This window comes from Drosophila ananassae, chromosome 3L, assembly GCF_017639315.1.
Source record: "Drosophila ananassae strain 14024-0371.13 chromosome 3L, ASM1763931v2, whole genome shotgun sequence".
Lineage (NCBI taxonomy): Eukaryota > Metazoa > Arthropoda > Insecta > Diptera > Drosophilidae > Drosophila > Drosophila ananassae.
This window is the reverse complement of record NC_057929.1, coordinates 3,385,291-3,403,503: the sequence shown is the minus strand read 5'-3', so window position 1 is coordinate 3,403,503 and position 18,213 is coordinate 3,385,291. Positions and strand designations below refer to the sequence as shown.

Genomic DNA, 18,213 nt, shown 5'->3' with positions numbered 1-18,213 from the left:
CAGAGGCCGGAGCCTACGGCATTCATCTGGAGACTGGAGACCAAAGAACGAAGACTGAAGACTGGAGATGGAGAAGGCTGCTGCTTCTGCGGTCGTTGTCTTTGGTCTATGAACTTGTTTTCCCCAGCTCTCCATAGCAGAGCCCCCCGTCTTTGGCTGGCTTTTTAATTGAAGCCGTGTCTTTGGCTGTGTTTTTGCTTGCCATGCTTTTTGTTCCTTGTCGTCTCACCGTCTCATCGCCTCAGCGTCCCGTCTCTGGGCATCTCTACGACTTTTTTGATGCTTCGATTTTTATACATTAATGCTGCCTTTATTGCCGGAGTGATTATGCTCAATTTTGTTTTTGACCATAATTACATTTCGTTACCTTTCTGGCCCCTTGCCACCTCCCCATCCGGCCATGCCTGGCCGAACGCATCCGTTAGGTTGCGGAGCTGGGATTTCGATTGGGACGCTCTTGCCTCGGTTTTTATGATGATTTGGTAAACAAATTGGCATTGATTGATTTTATTCCGCTGTGGGTCCGAGCTGTGCAAACACGACGAGTGATGGAAATCACGCTTCGAGTGTTGGCAGAACTTATCCAGTGTTGGGGTATCTATCGGATACCCAACCCGAAGGTCGGCCCAACCACTGACTTGAAAATCTCACTTGGAGTGCTTCTCCGGGGAAATGTGCGGCATAAATCAACCGCTTATCCATGGCCAACAAAACTGCATTCAAAACTATAATTATTAATGACACATTCGGATGCAAAAACATGTCGGCATTGAGCCTTTGCCAGCTCAGCTCTCCACCACCACCACTACCGGCCGAAACTGATTTGATTTATGTGGCCAAGTATTGCTGCAAAACTGTTCACAAATTAACCGTAATAAAGAAAACTCCTTCCCCAGCTCCTGCTGCATGTTGGCTTATTTTGATTTATGGCCAACTGAAATTGGAATCTAATTTCTTGGCCATTAACAAAACCAGCAGCAAAGAAATTGTGTTCGTCTGCCTACGCGATGCAAGTTGCAAGCTGCAAGTCGGCCGGCCAAACAAAAAGGATGTCGAGTATTTTGGCTCTGGCCAGAACCTGACCATTCCTCCTGGGGAATTAGTTCTGACTCTAAAAGTTTCAGTACCAATGATTGGACTTGCAGGTAATAAGTGACTTCCATGGGCCACAAATCAGATATGAATTCCCCACTTGAAGACCGTAATTAATCGCAGAAAGCTCTCCGATTGGAAAACAATAAATTGCGAAGCCTGAAGAGTATTCCATGACTCGACCTCGAGTGGCGAGCGTTTCCTCCTACTGATTTGGCTCGATGTTTGGCAAAAAGTTTAAACGGTAAAGTGCACTTTTGCACTAACTGTTCTCGGTGGTATGCTGTTGACAACCTGGCACGTTACAAGAGGCCGCATGGTAAAATAATTAGCCGCTAATTGCATTTTATTAGATGCCCTGACAGTTAAATGATGCAGCACATTGCAGGTTCCCGGCATTGTCAGGATGGGCCCAGGGATGGGAACTGGTAGCTGGTGGCTCAAAGCTGGTAATCCCGTCGATTTGTCACTCACTTGACTTCTGGCGATGCCAGAGATCGGAATAAATATGCATATATGCGGTTTGAATTTGAATTTATGGCCCTGACGCCCCTTGGGCCCCTGGCAAACAATGATAATGCCCAAAGTTCTGCGCTTATCGCGGTTACTGGATCGCCTTCGGAGGGGCTCTGGAGGAAACCCGCTTCGGGGCAAGTTCAAGAGCTAACGAGGCAGGAATGCAAAGAGTGTTAATGCAGGCGGAATCTTGCCACTTGGCTGCAAGTTGCAAGCAGCCAGTTGCTTAGTTGCAACTAGCTAGCTAGTAGCTGCGAGTCCAGTGGCATGCAGGCAATTTAAATGCAAAAAGTGAAGCTGTCAATAAAAATTACGCGACTACCTCCAGTTGCCCGTGGCTCCTCTCCCCCGGCCACTTAACCGGCTCCACATCCCCTCTATCTTAAGATACACCCAGCTATTAATTTATTGGCTTGCGTGTCTGTGTGAGTGCGTTAAATGTTTTATTAATTAGTTGCCGGGGTGGGGTGGGGGAAATTATGTACATGGTATCTGAGTTATCCCAAGAATTCTCCAGTGTTTGGCTTGATGTGTCAGTCAAGTGTCAACTTTCGGCTTAACTAATCCCCAAAAATCCCTTCATGTGTGCCATAAAGATTCAAACTCTATCCGTGGGTCTCCCAGACCACAAACTGATCCGCAACGAATGGCTTTGATGTGGGCGCAGACAAGTGGAGCTAACAATAACTGATTTCAATTTCGGTCCGGCTGTTCCCTCCGTCCTCCCCGCCAGTTCGCCATTTGAGCCATTTCTGACAGCGCGGCTTAAGACGCTTGAGAAATCCCCCTGGCAATCTGTCGGAGTCGCAAAACACAATTAATATGCGACGCAGTTGTGTTGGCCATAAATGCGTATAAACATGGCCAGTGCCCCTCCCCACCGCCCATCCGCCGCTTTGAGGCAATTAGCATGGCTAACATGAGCGGAGACGCTTAATGGCCTTGCTTTATTTTCACATTACCGACCGGCACCGAGCTGCGTTCAAAATAAGACCTGAAACAAAAATGAACGAAAACAAAATCATATTTTATCGCCGTGCATAAATAAATCACTGGCAACCCCTTGGTTGTTGTTGTCGCTCTTGTCGCCATTGTTGTTGTATCGCACTTCTCTGGCGCCAAATAAGCTGAAAGAGCTACAAAAAGCCAGTTGGCCAATTGTCTGGGCCAAGTCATGCAAGTTGCCGCCACCATCAGCGTCGCTTTGGCTGCACTTTGTTTTTGTAATTAAGTTGCATCTGCAACATAGCCAGACCCGCAGCCAGAGCTGCAGCCACGCCCCTCAAGAGTAAGCGGGCATTTGTCAGAGGCCCGACTGTTGCAACTGGTAACTTGCAACTCGCAGGCGAGTGCCCCTAATGGCTTTGTTAATTAAAACCAAAATCAATATGAATGGGTCGCAAGATCGCATTGCTGGCTTTGTTGTAATGTTGCAGTTAAAAGGTTCAGAAAATCTGTTGCAATGATGCAAGATAAGATATTTCCTCTTGCAACAAATTGCACTCCCAGCATCGTCAATAAACATTTAGCATGTCTTTCTAGAAATTCTCAGGCAAAGTAACTACAGAACTACCATTGGCATTTTGTCATTCCGGTTGAAGAACATGTCATAAAAGTGGCTCCAACGCCCCAACCACGCCCCCAAGGATCCCGGCTAAGCCCCGGAGATTTATGCGCCACTCGATGGCAGTTAAGATTGAATTGAATGCTTAGACACGGACTGAACACAAGTTAATTGCCAGCGCAGAATGTGAACAAACCAGAAGCCATTTGGCCGGAGCTGAGCTGCACAAATTATTGCAGTGCAATTTTTTAATATCTTCATTAAGCGCTCTGAGGTCCAGACAATTAAAAAACAGAAGGCAAAGACTGCAAACTGGATTTAGAATTCCCGGTTTTGCATGGCGAGAGTGCAATGCGAGAATTCTCGAATTCATTCTGCAAAAGCGGTGAAAACTTCATCGATGGCAGCCGCTGGGCTTCTGGGTGAGATTCGCAAGGCAAGAATCGGGAATCGCGTGTGGCTACCGGATTGTGGCAGACAGATTGGGGTGGTAGCCGTGTCAGGGGCACATCAAAACGGCGTCTGTTATTATTATTAATTATGCTTTGATTGCCTTCGCTGGAATCGTTTGAATCGCTTGGAATCGCTTGGAATCGCTTGGAATAGCTTGGAAATAGCTGGAGGTTCCTGTTAGCAGGCCGTTTGCCAATGCAGCCAGCTCCCGAATGAATCTCTAATTTGTGGTTGCCAAAGTTCATCTTCATTATCTTCATTGTAGCGAGCATCATTATCGTGGTGAGCTGGGTTCCCCAAACTAATTGAGTTGTGAAGCTCTTTTTCTCAAACTCGCAAACGACTGCGGTCGCCGAGTTCGTTGCCTAAGTCTTTTGTTTGCCCCAAAGCCATGCATACTAAATCAAAGCCCTTAAATGTCCATGGAAATATATGCCAATATTGTCTTTTCCACCACCAGACAGCCCCCACGGCACACAGCACAGGGCACAAGGCACAATTCCCTGGCAGAATGAAAAGGAGGAAATGTCATGCGGTTGCGGGAAAACAATCGCCGGCCATATTTCATAAGCTGCGTGCCTGCCATTCGCAAAACACAATAACTTAGGCTTAGGGCCCGATATTTGCATGGCATTATGCAAAATCATGACATGAAAGCGGAGCTCGCCGTAGCAGAGCACTAAAATTGCTGAAATGCAGCCACTCGCTTGCCTTACATTACTCCCAGCTCTCAGCGCCCAGCTCCCAGCTCCACACCATCTGCACTCGCCAAGAGGAAAAAGGCCTCTGGTAAATCACACTTTGGCAGTTGTCGTCATCGGCGTTGTTGGTTGTGCCCCGCCGGCCCTGGGGCACATGCGTCGTATGCGTAACCCGAGTGAGGCCGCGTAAGTGGAAGGCGGAGGCCCGTTTGCCGTTGTGAGTGATGCGTATGAAAATGGAGGGTAGAGGGGCCCGGCAGGAGCTGGGGATCTTGCAACTACTGCACTCCATGTGCAATGCAGCGAAACCGATCCAGACAGCCAACATCAATACACTGGGGCAAGTTGCTTTAGACTTTCAGGGATCAAATTATATTATATATTATAAAATATTATTATAATAGTTTCTTTTCTTTTAAAATATATCTCTTAAAGATTAAAAAGGATGCTGTTGCTAATTGTAAAAGTATATGGAAAAAGATATTTTACAATTTCAAATCTAAAACCTGTACACTGTAGAGACTTTAATCTTATTTAAAAAGAAAAAGATTAATCCCCATTTCAGCGGACTTTCTCTGAGCCGATTTACGCACGCCTGTCACCACTGTCTTTGGGGTTTCAGTTTCAGGCAGCCAGAAGACAAGAACAAGTTGCCTCGGGTAGTTGCTTTGCAGTTGCTGCCACTGCCGCTGCTTGTTGCGTGTACTTTGTGGTTCGTCTCGGTCGCAGAACACGCAATGTGTGTTCATTGACTCCTGCTGCGGCATCAGTATCGCTATCCGGCGGCTTGCGCAACAAGTTGATGCCGCGCTGGAGATGCCTCTCCTCCCGAACTCTCGGTAATCAATCATTGCGGCCAACAAAACTTATGCATTTAAATTGTCAGCAGATACAGGGAATGGATACCCTGTAAACTCAGACAGGACAACTGCGAAGGATGCCAAATCGCATCTGACAAATGAACTGGCTGGAAAGTTACTCACTCATTTGACTCCTGCTGGGCGGCAGTGACTCCGGTGGCCACTTCCGCTGCCGTTGAAGCTGCCGTGGCGGTGCTCGTGTCCAGCTCGTTGAAAGTGAAACTGATATCGTGGGGATCCTTAAACGGCTTCATGCTGCGCGGTAAACTCCTCTGCCGCAGGCTCAAGTTCAGAAACTGTAGATCGCCGGCGGTCAGGGGTCGCATTGGTGGCTCTGGGGTTGGGTTTTGGTTTGGGTTTTGAGTAATCCGATTCGCCGGCGGTGGCGGCAGGGGTGGCACCGGCCTTTGCTGCTTCTGCTTGGGCGGTAGGGCTGGCTTTTCAGTGTCCTGATCCTGTGGCGGCAGGATCTCCTCTTCCTGCTCGATGATCTCCAGAACCTGGGCGGTGCCCTCCTGGTCCGCAAAGAACTTGGACACATTCTCACTGACCTCCAGGGGACCGTACCGCTTTCCACGGACCAGATCGCCCAGGTGATCGGCGTCGATGCCGAAGAGAAAGGGATCGTCCAGCACCGTGACTCGAGCATTCCTCTGGGTCTGCTCCGTGTCCCCAGGTGAAGGTGGAAGCGAAGGCTTCTCGCCTCGTACGTGTGCCCTCAACGATCGCAGGAGCTTCTTGCTGCGACGCGGGGAAGAGGAGAGCGGAAAGAGCGGTCGCCCTGCCCCTGGGGAGGAGTTGCCCTTGCCCGGCTTGGGGGCACCATCGCCCAGATCAATGCCATCGTCCGCATCTTCGCCAGCATCTAATTGCGACCTGATAAGATCGCAGTCGACGGTGTCGTAGTCCCGATCCTGATTCCGATCGCCGGGTTTATTGTCGGGCTCCTGATTAGCGTCCGCCAGGCGCTGGGCCGCCGCCTTGCTATAGAGCTGTCGATAATATTTCTGCTGGTCGCCGTACAAAAAGCAGACGCGCCACCATTGTTTGCATGCCAGCAAATTGGCGGTTCGTGGCACCATCGCTGGCTCCATGTTGGCCGTGGCAGTAGCAGTGGCATTTGCGGTGGCACTGGCACTGGCAGTGGCCTCTCCAACCTGGCCAGTAACAGCCTCCGGCCCGCTGGCTCTTCCTGAACCTCCTCCTGCCGCTGACAGGCCGGTCATGTTGCTTATTATTATTGTTCTTGGCCCGTAATTATTTTCTGGTCTCTGTGCCTTCTCTTGTTAGCAATGACATTCTGCTCTCTTAACTGTTTTGGGTCTTTGTGTTGTTCTTTAGTTTTTGTATCGTTCTTTTGTTTTAAAATTAAGTTTTATGTGGAATGTTAATTAGTTTTTTGTGGTTATGTTTGGTTTTAGTTTTTTATATCTTCGAGTGGCGATTGGTTCCGGTTATTTATTGTATGATTTATTTAAATTTTTTCCAATTTTTTAGGCTTAACTAAGTTCTTTTCTAAAGACTGGGTTATAAAAGAATACTATTACTCTTTGTTGTCACAACTTGTTGGACATTCGTCATGGTTACACATGGAGAAAACTCCACTCCTTTGTGAAGTTTTATCTTTAGTTTATCGCTTGACACAGATACAGATACAGATACTATGCAGCCCGAGGAAAACTCAGCTTTCTCGACCCGAATCTGAAAATCACTAAACAAAAGCCCGCCGTGTTGATCGATTGCCTATAATTTACTTTCAAACTAGATGGAAACCGCCGAAGCATGCTCTTAACACTTTCCCCAAACCGCACACGGAAGCTGCAATCGGAGAGCCAAGACTTAATCAAATTGTTGTAGACACTGGAAATTGGCAGCTTGAACCCTTAATAGTGATTGGATGTAGAGGCAAATAGTGCTGCGTACACGCTTACGGCTAGAGTGGAGATGATAATGGACACCGGACAAGCGGACAAGTGGACAGGCGGACAGGCGGAGAAGGTACTGCGGACATCAGGCATCGAGCCGATTAGTCACGCCTCTAATAAAGACAGCAGACACGTAGCGGAGGAGAAAATGTGGAAAACAGCTCGGCTAAGTGCGAGGCCAATGCAGTTTTCCATGGCGGCGATGCCCTTGTCAGATAATAATAACTTCATCTTCATCTTCATCATCATCAGCGGCAGAGGCAGAGGCAGAGGCAGCTGCTGCAACTGCAACTGCCTCAGGTTGAGTGGTAGCCGCCGAATGCCTCAACGGCAATTCCAGCTTACCACCGATGGCTGCACGTACAAACGTATTCGCATTCGTACTCTATGAGTGTGCAGCATCCTGTGTGTGTTGCCTGCCACAATCTCCGGACTCTATCGCGATGCCAAGCTGTGTTTGAGAGTGCATTAAGCTGCTTTTAGCTTAGTGCTCCCAGACTGCCTTAATGGAGTCGACAAAAAGCAGGGTCTTGGCTCATATTTATGAGATCAATGCCATGGAAAGGCTGTCAATCAAAAGTGGAGGCAATATTTATCAGATTACCAGAGATCAAAGATCACAGAGTGAGAGATGGCCAAGGGAGAAGAAAAAAAACAATATTGACGTCTCTATTTTCTCGTAATAACTTGTAGTTAGTTTTCAGAAATAAACAAGAATGAAGACTCTTTTCCATTTTCAAATAACTGTCTTTTGGAATTTTTTAAATATTACTCCGATATGCTAAACAGTCAGCCAGTGAGGCATAGAGTTCAAATATCTCCTCAGAAGATAATTAAATTATAAAAAAGAACAATTGCAGGCACAGTCGAGTGCCCTCTTAGACAGAGTCGGGGGGTATGCGGTTTCCGGCCAAGTCAGAAATGGAAGATGATTTCCAACCGCAACATAGTCTTGGCCGCAGCACGCGATCCCGGCCAGATTTGCAGTTAGACGGCGGGTGTGATTAGAGCCCAATGAGTGGGTAAGTGGGGGAAACCAGTTCTCCGAATGGGAAAAACGGAAAAGCGGCACTTGCGCATGATTCACATGTGCCACAAAGAAATCTGCTGCTCCCCTGCACCACTCCAAGACGATTAAAACGCGATCACACAATAATCATAAAGCAAAAATGGAGACCAATGCCCAAACAAAGACTTCCGGCGATGGAAGGCCAAGAATGGATGGATCAGATCGGACAAGAGTGGAGTGGATGCCGCAAGGCACCGTTACAATTTATTGATGCCTCCTCTGGTTGGTGTTCGACATATGTAAGTGACGCCATCTCGATGCTTGTCGCGTTATTTATCCGATCCGATCTGATGCAAAATTGCCGGCGTTAATATCCGAGCCCGTGTCTGACCCAGTGGCCGAGCCAGAGCACGAGACTGATTGAAATCAGACTGACAAGCGGGTTAGCTGAGTAACTGGCTAGTTGGTTAACTGGGCGTATTAGTAATATGCGAGGCAAATACAGAAGTTGCCTATTACATTGCTATTTTTTCAGATATTCCGTATGACTGGCGGCTCTGTCATCAATCCCCAATTGCAATTACTCTGGCTAGTTGGCCAGGACTGGACTGGAGTGGAGTGGAGTGGAGTGGACTGTTGGCAACAACCCCTTGTCCGAATGCTTTTATGGTGCCTTTTATTGCCGGGCATTTGTCTAGTTTCTAGTTTTCATGGCCAGCGGCTGTGAAACTGCGTGGAAAATGGCAGACAGACGCAATTAATTTTATAGCTATTTATGCAGATTTTTCTCCGAGTGTAATTTACAGCAATGCAGGTTAAAAAGTCAATTGCTTTGTCTTGGTTTACTTTCCCGGCCAACAGTTAAGCAGTTGAAGCCGAAGCCGTTCACTGCGGCTTATTTCTTAAAGAGCTACCCGAGCCACCTTTTGTATTCGCCTCCGTGAGCGCCCACTTCTCTCGGGCTTTTCCATCGAAAAGCCCATTTTGGACTGCCACCAAATTGTCTTATCAAGAATCCCATTCAGAGACGGAAAATCTGACATATCTATGGAGTTATCAGAGACAACCTAAGTGGTTTAGAAAGCCGCAGACATGACAACTCATTCTCGCTCCCGGGAGATGCAACTGTAAAGTTTCATAATTTATTATGCAGTCCGATGGCACATTTTCCGATATTAACATACGAAAGCCCGCCAGATGAACAATATAAACAATGAGAAATATGCATTTAATAGCGGACCACAAGGCTGGATTCTTTCCGGTTCTTTCCAGCCAAGAACTAGCCGCCAAGTCGGCCGTAGATGTCTCACTTGCTAATGGATTAACTTGTTTGTCTATTTTACGGCCCAACTATAATTTAAGACTCAGAAAGCCTCTGAAAGCTAGCTGGGCAGGCCGCAATAATTACACAGTTTAGGCCCGCTAGCCGACTAGTTTTGGGGAAAGCCGGGCCCAGTCAACAGGGCTCGGATCTAATGAGCCATTGTCTGACAGTCTCATATTTCATTGGACCAGATAATAATCTCACGCCTGCCTAATCGGGGAGCGCGGTGCTAAATGCCTTTTGTCTCCGTCCCCAGAAATTGATTGCCGTGCTCACAAATCGAGTTTGTCTCTGCTCTGGAATTCCTTCTCGATTTATTTTTTAATTGAGCTTACATAAGCCACGATCGGGGGGCCCAGGTGAAGTGAAAATGAAAATCCAGCCAGGCACGCCCACTAAACTTTGGCCGTGTGGGCGTTTTGCCGGTCTAATCGGCGGAGCACTCGTGTTAAATGTCAAATGCAATCAAAGTAAGTCGAAGAGACCTGGCAGCCGAGGAGGCATGGTAAATAGCTGCTCAATTTTCCCGGGGAACTCGTTCTTATCTGCACGGCAGATGGTTGGGAAACTAACGCAAGCTGACAGGATGACAGATCAAATTGGGTTTCGCGCTCATATCGACGGCGTCCGCTGCTCAGCATTCCCACATTTCAGAGGCATTATTCATTTACGACTTCCCGCTTTAAAAGCTCATAACGCGGCTTTATTAATTTACAGGCCGAATTTCGCCTCAGTGTGATGAATGGATTAGAGGAAGCCTGGCACTGGGAGATCTGGAAGCTATGTGAGACATAGAAATACTTTTTTAATTGCCACTCAAAGTGGACTCGAGACATGTGTAATATGCAAATAATGGGACGGGGAGACAAAGACGCTGCCTGACATAACGAAGGTTAGGTTGTTGACCCACTGGCAGCCACTGGCAGTCTGCTAAGGCCCAGTATCTTTGTTATGCTAACCAAAAAAACTTTAACTGTAAAGAGCCAATCATTCCAGGGAGATTCTTTCTTGTTTCTTGCCGTGTATCTCTGTGGGCATTTCGTCTTCATGGTCCGGCAATTGTGCGAGGAACTGGCCAACAAATTAACACGCCAGTTAGTTAGAGGCGTCGATTGGGGTTAAGCAGCCGTGGCTGCCCCAAGTGAGGGAGAAAGTTGATGCAGCCAGAGCCATAATTGAGACTACTAGTTGCCACAACTCGGCCATAAACAACAGTTTTATTTCGACTTGCCCGCCGGCACTAGGCTATATAATTATGAAGAATTTCTTAATAAAGCGGCGCGAAAATTGATTTGGTTAGACGGGGGACGGGACTGCTGTGGTGCCACAAGGCACCATAACTAAAGGGGGATACTTCCTTGAAAGCCATTCCCCTTAATGCCCGAGTCACCTGGAGTTTAACGGTCTAAGACAACATCTCTCAAAGGAATTCGATTAAGAACCGAACTATCTATTTATCTCAAGCACATTAAATTTAAATTGGCATGTCAGGCAATTAGAAATCAAAGATAAATTCGATTCCCGGCCCACAAACATGCTCTCACACATATAACTATACTGCAGTTGGCCAAGAAGTCAAATGTCTGTTGTCAATAAGGTGTTTTTCAGTTGGCAACCCATGTCCGCGGCCCACACACTTCGGCTCTGCAATTGCTAACAAGCCATTGTTGACACATTGGAGACCATGTAAGTCAATTTCATTACAATCCGACAGAGCGACCGACCGACTGGCCGCCTGTGGGTGGCAGCTGGCTGGTCGGATCTCCGGAGTGGATTGGATCTATTGCTGTGGCTAATTGGATCAAGGGGCGAGTGGGGGTGAAAGCCGCGTAGAGCAGCTCTGTGCCCGGTAATCAAATTATTTTCGGGCTTTCGGCCAAGTGTTTTTATGGCCGGACAAGTCATGTTGCCATGTTTTATGTGGTGGGGCAAGTCGTAAGCTTATTTGGTTATGACTTCATTCCGCGATGCTGTCTTAAGATGTAGCTATGTGGCTGGTGAAAGTGCGCGAATAAGACCCGACGCATCTAAATAAATCATGGCATGTGCATAAGTCTATGACTGCTATCTCCTATCTGTTCGAGTTCGTTGCTCAACTCTTTCGATAGCCCTCCCCCCTCGTTGGCCTCTGGTTCTTGGCCACTCGATAGGCCCATAAAAATATTGGGCTAGGGCAGCCGAGAGACAACGCCTGTCGTCGGCCTGTGCCCCGCATATCAAATCGGTCTCGAATTTCATTTGATTTTCAATGCAGTTTTATTGTCGCCCCACCCATTGGTGTCCGCAAAAGTATCTGTATCTGTGCCTTGGCCTGGAGGCGAGCTGGAGTATCCATGTGTATCCATAAGAACGTTTTCGGCACAATTTCAGCATATGATTCGCCAGTTATTACTTTAATTTGGATCACTTTTTATTCTACTGATTACACTGCACTGGATTAACAACGAACTGGATATTTTTAAGCCTTTTTCTGGGTTTCTGGGCACTTGGCACCGACTCGGGGGAGCGGAAGCGATAATTGACAGATCTGGTGCAAGTTAACACGATGCGGTATCGACATCGACGGCAAAACACAGGTAACCACAGGTAACAGGTGTAAGCCCAACCGATCGCGCCGGAATCTCAAAAACTTTTAAAACTTGAATGTGGTTCCCAATGTGACTTTCGTGATCTTTTTTCTCACTTTGTGATGGCCACACTCGGGCTGCTCATACATGTCGTGTCGACATGTTGGGGCTTGGGGCAGCTGCGTGCGAATGGGAGGCCTGATATTTCGACTTGCTTGCACTTCCTAAAATGGAAATACCTGGTGGTGGCACATGGGATCCACAATGAAGTTACCTGCGTGTTCGAGAGAGTTTGATCAAACATGGGGCTTAACTTTCTGAAAAGCCTGAAAGTATGCAACGGTTTTGTTTACTCACTTTATCGCATGGGAGAAACTATTCTCTTTGAGACTAAGTTTAAAAGGAAATTATGGAAAAGGTGAAGAAGGTAGGTATATAAATGGAAAATAGGTTCTATTTAATGTAATAGTTAATAGGTTGTAATAGTTAAATCATATATATATTTAATATCCCAAAATCGGGTCAAAAGATTGACATTTACAAACGAAAATCTTCATGTTTTCCCATAAGGTAACCATAAAATAGGATTTGTTTAAAAGTAATCGATGTTTTTAGGTATAATCCCTAAGCTGACCTAATTGGCAAGATGAACCCCTTTTATGTCACACAAGACAGATGCCTTTTTCACGGCCTCTTGGCCATAAAGTGTCAACCGTGTTGGCCGCATGAGGGGTTCAAGGCTAATTGCCGCTGACCATGTTAGTTGGTCACCATGCGAACGGGCTGGAGATCATTAGGCCGCACATTAGCAGCAGCCAGAGCGGTCTTGGGCTAATTAGACACTGGACCCGAGAGTGCGAGCGGAAATGCTGCGTCTTTTTGTTGCACTGCCCCTCAAAGATGCCACATGGGGCAGGCACAAATTGTGTGTGTGGTATGTACATAATTTATGATTTGTGGGTTGAGCATAGACCATCGACGATCGGCGTGTGAAGCTCCCGAGGTGCCGGCACCTCTAAAGACTTACCCACAGTACTTAGCACAGAAATGCGTTTCTTCTGCTTACCTGCAAAGAAAAACAGAAATTTAAAGACAATTAGTAAAAAAACGAAATAGTTTCCGAAATGAATATGTTCTGGGGATTGGGGTTGGTGTCAACGCTATCAGAAAATCAATTTGGCTAATTGCAGGCATAATGGCCTCGTTTGCCGCCACATTTGGACCGGCACCCCCATCGGACCTGGAACGTCCCTCGGAAAAAAAGAGCAGCCCGGTGTGCCAGCCGACAACTTTTTGACACGCCAACTCAGTGGTCGTTTATTAGTGGCATAAAATAACCCCCAAAGTGTCATCAAATCATTGCAAACTAGCAGAAATCGAAGTCAAAGACAAAGCTCAAACTTTTTCGGCCGACATTTGCGCGCCATTAAGTAGGGCGGCGGTGAGGGGCGTGGTCGAGAAGTCCTGGCAAATGGGCAATTTTGTTGGCTCATAACGGCCTCTGGTAATGGGAAAAGTTCCCTTAATATGACAGGCACAGGTGTGTCCCAAGACGGGCAAAACAAAAAATAGTTTCTGGTCCTCCCTCCTGTACGGACTAATAGATTTCCGAATCAATAGACCCTCCTTGGGGATCTGTAAGTTTTATTTTGTTTGTATCACATTGGCAAACTTGAAATTTAGACTTTAAGAGAATCGACAAACAAAATAGAACTTAAAGCTAGACAAACACATTCGATTTGGACAATCACGGAATTTGGACGGAACTAACATTAAACGTATTGGGTGCTTTCGATGACGGACACCACGGTCTCGGCCAGGTCGCACAGGTGCGAATAGGTCTGGATGTATAGCGAGTCCCTGTAGGTCTTCCGAGAGCGAAGCTTCTTGAGAAGATACAGGGCAGGATCCTCTCGTCGCAGCTTCTGCATCCAAGGCTTCAGCTCCGGCGGATCGTCCTCGTCCTCGTCCTCCCCATTCTCTTCGGCTTCCAGCCGCTTGGCCTGGAATCGAGTGATGTCCAGCTTGAGGGCACTGAGCTCCATAGAGGCCATCATCTCCTCCCACTCCTGGATACCGTTGCCGATGCAGCCGCGCACATAGATGTACCGGGACCGGTCCCGTTCAGTATTCCGTCCGAAGCGGGCGGGCGAAACCATATCTCCATCTCCAGCAGGACCGGCCCCGCCCCCTTTGATGGCCTCCTCCACCATGATTAGCTGGCCGAAGTAGAGCTCTCTGTCGCTCGGCTGGGCCTGACGCAGGATCACCTCCCGGATGGTTTCCAGACGCAGATCCCAGGCCGGCTCTCGTGGTTTCTTCAGTTTCTGGTGGAGAGCCTTCAGGGTCTCCAGGTCGTCGAACCGCTCGCACCGGTAGCCCGGGTTCTCGGCGTTGAAGACCTCCCGCTCGTCGAAGACCCGTTCGTAGGGACACACTACTTCGTGCGGCTGCAACAGCGGCACCAGGGAAGCTTGCTCCTGGGTCAGGGTATCGGTCATCTTTTTCTTGGACTTGCTGAGAACTTTTTCCTTCTGCCGTATGATCTTTCCCGTGTACACCGGCGACGGCACACATTTACCAATCAGCCGGACCACAAAGCAGCTGCGCAGCGTGCCCAGGACATTCGGAAAGATGCGGAGCTCATAGCGGAGGCGTATCAAATGGCACTCACGTGGTCGGTACAGGACTCGGCAGACATGAACCTCGCCCGGAAAAACAGTAAAGGCCATCTCTCCTATGAGGAACGCGTCTAGGGATACCACCGGCGCGAAAGCCTGGCTAATGCGCTTCCCCGGATCCTGCATGTTCCATTGGCATGTTATCACCAAGCGACCAACGTTCTCGATGCGCAGAAAGTCCATGACCTTGTTCTGGTAGGGGTGGCACTCAAAGGACAGGGACGCCACCTCCGGTGTTGGGCATCGGCGGGCGGAGTTGTAGTAGAGGACACCGTTAATCTTGACAGCGGCCCCTTTCATTGGATGAACCAATTCCGAAGTTGGCTGGAGGTCCGTTGGCTCTTTTTGCTCCTCAGACACTGGAGATTGGCTGGTACTGCTAATGGTGTACATGGAAGACATGGATAACTTTTCGATATCCCCCTCATCACTGCCGCGGGCTTCGTTACGGAATATTACTTCCTGCATGCATGAGCCGACCACCTCCAGATTCTCCAGCTCCGGAAAGTGGTCGATTATCCGTTTGATGTCCTCGCTCTGGCGCTCGATCCGCGCATCCAGGACCTTGGGTTCAGGGCTAAAATAATCCGATCAAAACAATTTGGTCTACCTCATGCCTACCTTCGATTTATGCCACTGGGCGGGATTCTTCTTGGGGTGAATCGTCTTGCCCATGATCTCCTCCTTGGTGGACTTGGTCAGGGCACTGATCTCGGGCCGTACTTTCCCGAGCTGCTCGGCGCGCGGCAGCGTCTCCTGCAGCGGCGGCAGGCACTGCTGTGCGTCGGGCTGCGCGGGGGTCTCGACGGGCTTCCTTTGCGCCAACGCTGTGGGGTTCATGCGATTGGCGAGATCAAGGATCCGGTTCACAGTGCCCTTGTCCCGGGCGCCCACTGTGGTGGGCAGATTGATCAGCATCTCGTCGGGTCGGCGACCCAGCTTTCGCTGAATTTTCGCCTGGACGATGGCGCGGTCCTGGAGAGTGTCGTACCATAGCTTGAGGCGGGGATCCATGTTCAGGGACTCGCACAGGTTGTCCTGCAGCGAGCACTCCGAGGAGGAAACCGAGGCGTGGCCTTTATCTTTATCAAAGTATTCCTTCAGGATGTCGGTCACCATCGCCTTGGCGTCCCGCGTCGTCAATTCTCTGAGGACGGTGGCCCGTGCCAAATCCTCCAACGTGGAAGTGGACCCCAACTCCAGCACATTCCTGTGCGACTCCTGGTAACGATTCGTCTCCACCGAATTCATGAAGGAGTACAGCCAGGAGCGATGCCGCGACATGGGCACTTGCTCAGAAGCCCTAATGTGGCCCCGCCTCTGTATACTCATCTTGTATATTAGTTTCGTATTTATTTTATTTTTGCTTGCTCGCTCGGCGAAAACTATGTTTGTTTTAGTTTTTTTTTTTTTTTTTTGTAAGAAAAATATAATTGAGAATAATTATTTTGGGAACTAAACTGTCTTGACAAGGACTTGTATGTATAATTGATTATTCTCAGACCAATGACGATATAACTTAAAATGGAATTCATTAGAAATCATACCCAGAACTATAAAATAATATATAAATAAATATTTAATGGGTGAAACCTGAACGGTCACTAGAATTCACTAGATTCAACCATCGACTCGATTATGGACACTATATCTTCCACGGTGTTGCCAATCGTTCCGTACAACAACGTGTATATGCATTTGATGAAGTACTTGCGATCGATTGGTTTTCCCTCCAGCTCCATCGCCAGCTGCTCCCATTCGTCTAGGCGACTAACGATAAGTCCACGGACGTAGAAAAGCTCCGAAGTGCCCCGCTTCTGGAGAAGCCGCGGGGAGTCTGAAATGGAAAGCGATGGTCCCGAAGGATTCCTCAATCCATTCAGCAGGGTAGTTAGTTCCTCGGATAATTGGATACGCGCCTCAAGATCTGGCACAGTGAGTACGAGGTGCATGAGACTTTGTACGCTGAGGTCCCAACAAGTAGACGATTTATTCATCTTTTCGAAAATGGCATGGAGCCTTTCCAGATCTTCATAGGTATGGCAGATATAGCTCCGATTGAGAATGTTGAATACCTCCCGTTCCTCCATCTCCCGGAAATACGGGCAGATCAAAGACTTGCCCTTCTCCTCTTCCTCATCCATCTCCTCATCGTCAGATCCACTTGACTCCAACTGCAAGAGCCGGGCACGGGTATTCTCTACCATCAGCCGCTCCAGATACTCCTTGGGCGGGGTGCAACGTCCGTGGATATTTAGAGTAAGACCGTAGGGTCGGCGGAAGAAAATACGAGGTCGGGTGTAAAGCAGCCATCGCATCTTTACAATGGACACTGTGCGCGGCTGGTAGAGCATCGTCACGTCGCGGGATTCGCCGGTACGGAGTTGGAAGGCTTGAGTGTCGAACAGAAAGTTGTTGGAACCGTCCCGGAGAAGCGTCCTATTGTTTGAGAAAAAGTTGACACGCTGCCAGCAGCATTGCAGGAGCGACCGACCACTGTTCTCGATACGGACTACCATGCGGACGTGGCGCTGGAAAGGATGGCAGGTGAAGGTGCGCTCCACGGTCGGCGAGAACTCCGGCGTGCCCGGCTTGTAGGCTATCCCATTGATGCGAATGCATAGGTCTGGGCTGGCGTCTACGCACTTAAGGGAGAGAGATTCTCCTACTCCTACCCTGGATCCGGACCGCTGCTGAAGGAGGATAGACTCAGTCTTGGATACGGAACTGCTGCTGTCGAGTCCCAAGTCCAGGTCACTGAAGCCCTGGAAGACTTGGCTGGGACTTGACAGGCCGGGAACGCAGCCGCATATGGCATCTGAGTAAATGTGAAGAGAAGTCCCTTAAAACCCATTGATGCTAAAATTTTTTGGATGGAGGTATTTACCACGATCTGAAAAACGTACTTCATCTTTCTCTCTCATAGCGCTGCCAGGTGTTCCTTGCGGTACGCCCACTATCTCCAGAAAATCTTCAGGACCTTGAGGACGATTGTGAAGCATTTGGGCTGGTCCCCTGCCCGTCTGGCTTCGCAGTCTCTCCTGCAGGGCTCTTCTCTGGATGAGCATGTTTTTCCAGTACTCGAGTCGACGATCCACGCTGCACTTGCTCCTGCTCCTTGCCAAGCAGGGCTCATGCCATGAGTAAGACTCTTCGTAGTGGCCTTCATTGGGATGTTTTGTCAGGAAGTCGTCAATTATGTCATTGGCCAAGTCGCCAGGATGGGCACCCCCATTGGCAGAATCTTCCCCGATCAGCACATTCGCAAGACTCGTGTTCATTTTTTAGATTTTTTATAAATTTCAAGGGTAACTTTGTGTAAAAGTATTTACTTATATATAATTAATATTGAGTCCCGACAGTAACTTGGAGAATTTCCCTCCAAAAACAAAGCAGTAAGTTTAAAACGTTCCTGACTTGTAAAATAAAATCAATTCTACACTAAAACTCAAAAATACACCATTTATTGAGATCGGTTTCGCACCGGTAAGATAACTTTCCGTGACCTGCGAGCCCTAAAA

General features: G+C 48.3%; 3 protein-coding genes across 5 annotated transcripts in view; all 3 read right to left on the bottom strand.

Moving 5' to 3' along the window:
- Positions 1-18,213, bottom strand: part of LOC6495549 (protein prickle) — a 58,497-nt gene that overhangs the window by 11,435 nt on the left and 28,849 nt on the right. Inside the window, exons 1-2 of one of the 3 annotated variants that reach the window (XM_032450929.2) lie at positions 11,837-12,267; positions 5,310-6,708 (exon numbers count right to left, since the gene is read on the bottom strand). The exons of the other annotated variants lie outside the window; for them this stretch is intronic. Coding sequence (XP_032306820.1) covers positions 5,310-6,412 — 1,103 coding nt within the window. The 5' untranslated portion in view covers positions 6,413-6,708; positions 11,837-12,267. Of the gene's footprint in view, positions 1-5,309; positions 6,709-11,836; positions 12,268-18,213 lie in introns of those variants that run through there. 3 annotated transcript variants of the gene reach the window in all.
- LOC6495548 lies at positions 13,617-16,033 on the bottom strand. The gene is made up of 2 exons (XM_001959043.4): positions 15,314-16,033; positions 13,617-15,256 (listed from the first exon to the last, which is right to left on the bottom strand). The coding sequence occupies exons 1-2, from the start codon at positions 16,022-16,024 to the stop codon at positions 13,784-13,786; spliced, it is 2,184 nt and encodes a 727-aa protein (XP_001959079.1). The 5' UTR covers positions 16,025-16,033; the 3' UTR covers positions 13,617-13,783.
- On the bottom strand, positions 16,168-18,030 carry LOC6495547. Its single transcript, XM_001959042.4, has 2 exons — positions 17,580-18,030; positions 16,168-17,510 (listed from the first exon to the last, which is right to left on the bottom strand). The coding sequence occupies exons 1-2, from the start codon at positions 17,971-17,973 to the stop codon at positions 16,297-16,299; spliced, it is 1,608 nt and encodes a 535-aa protein (XP_001959078.1). The 5' UTR covers positions 17,974-18,030; the 3' UTR covers positions 16,168-16,296.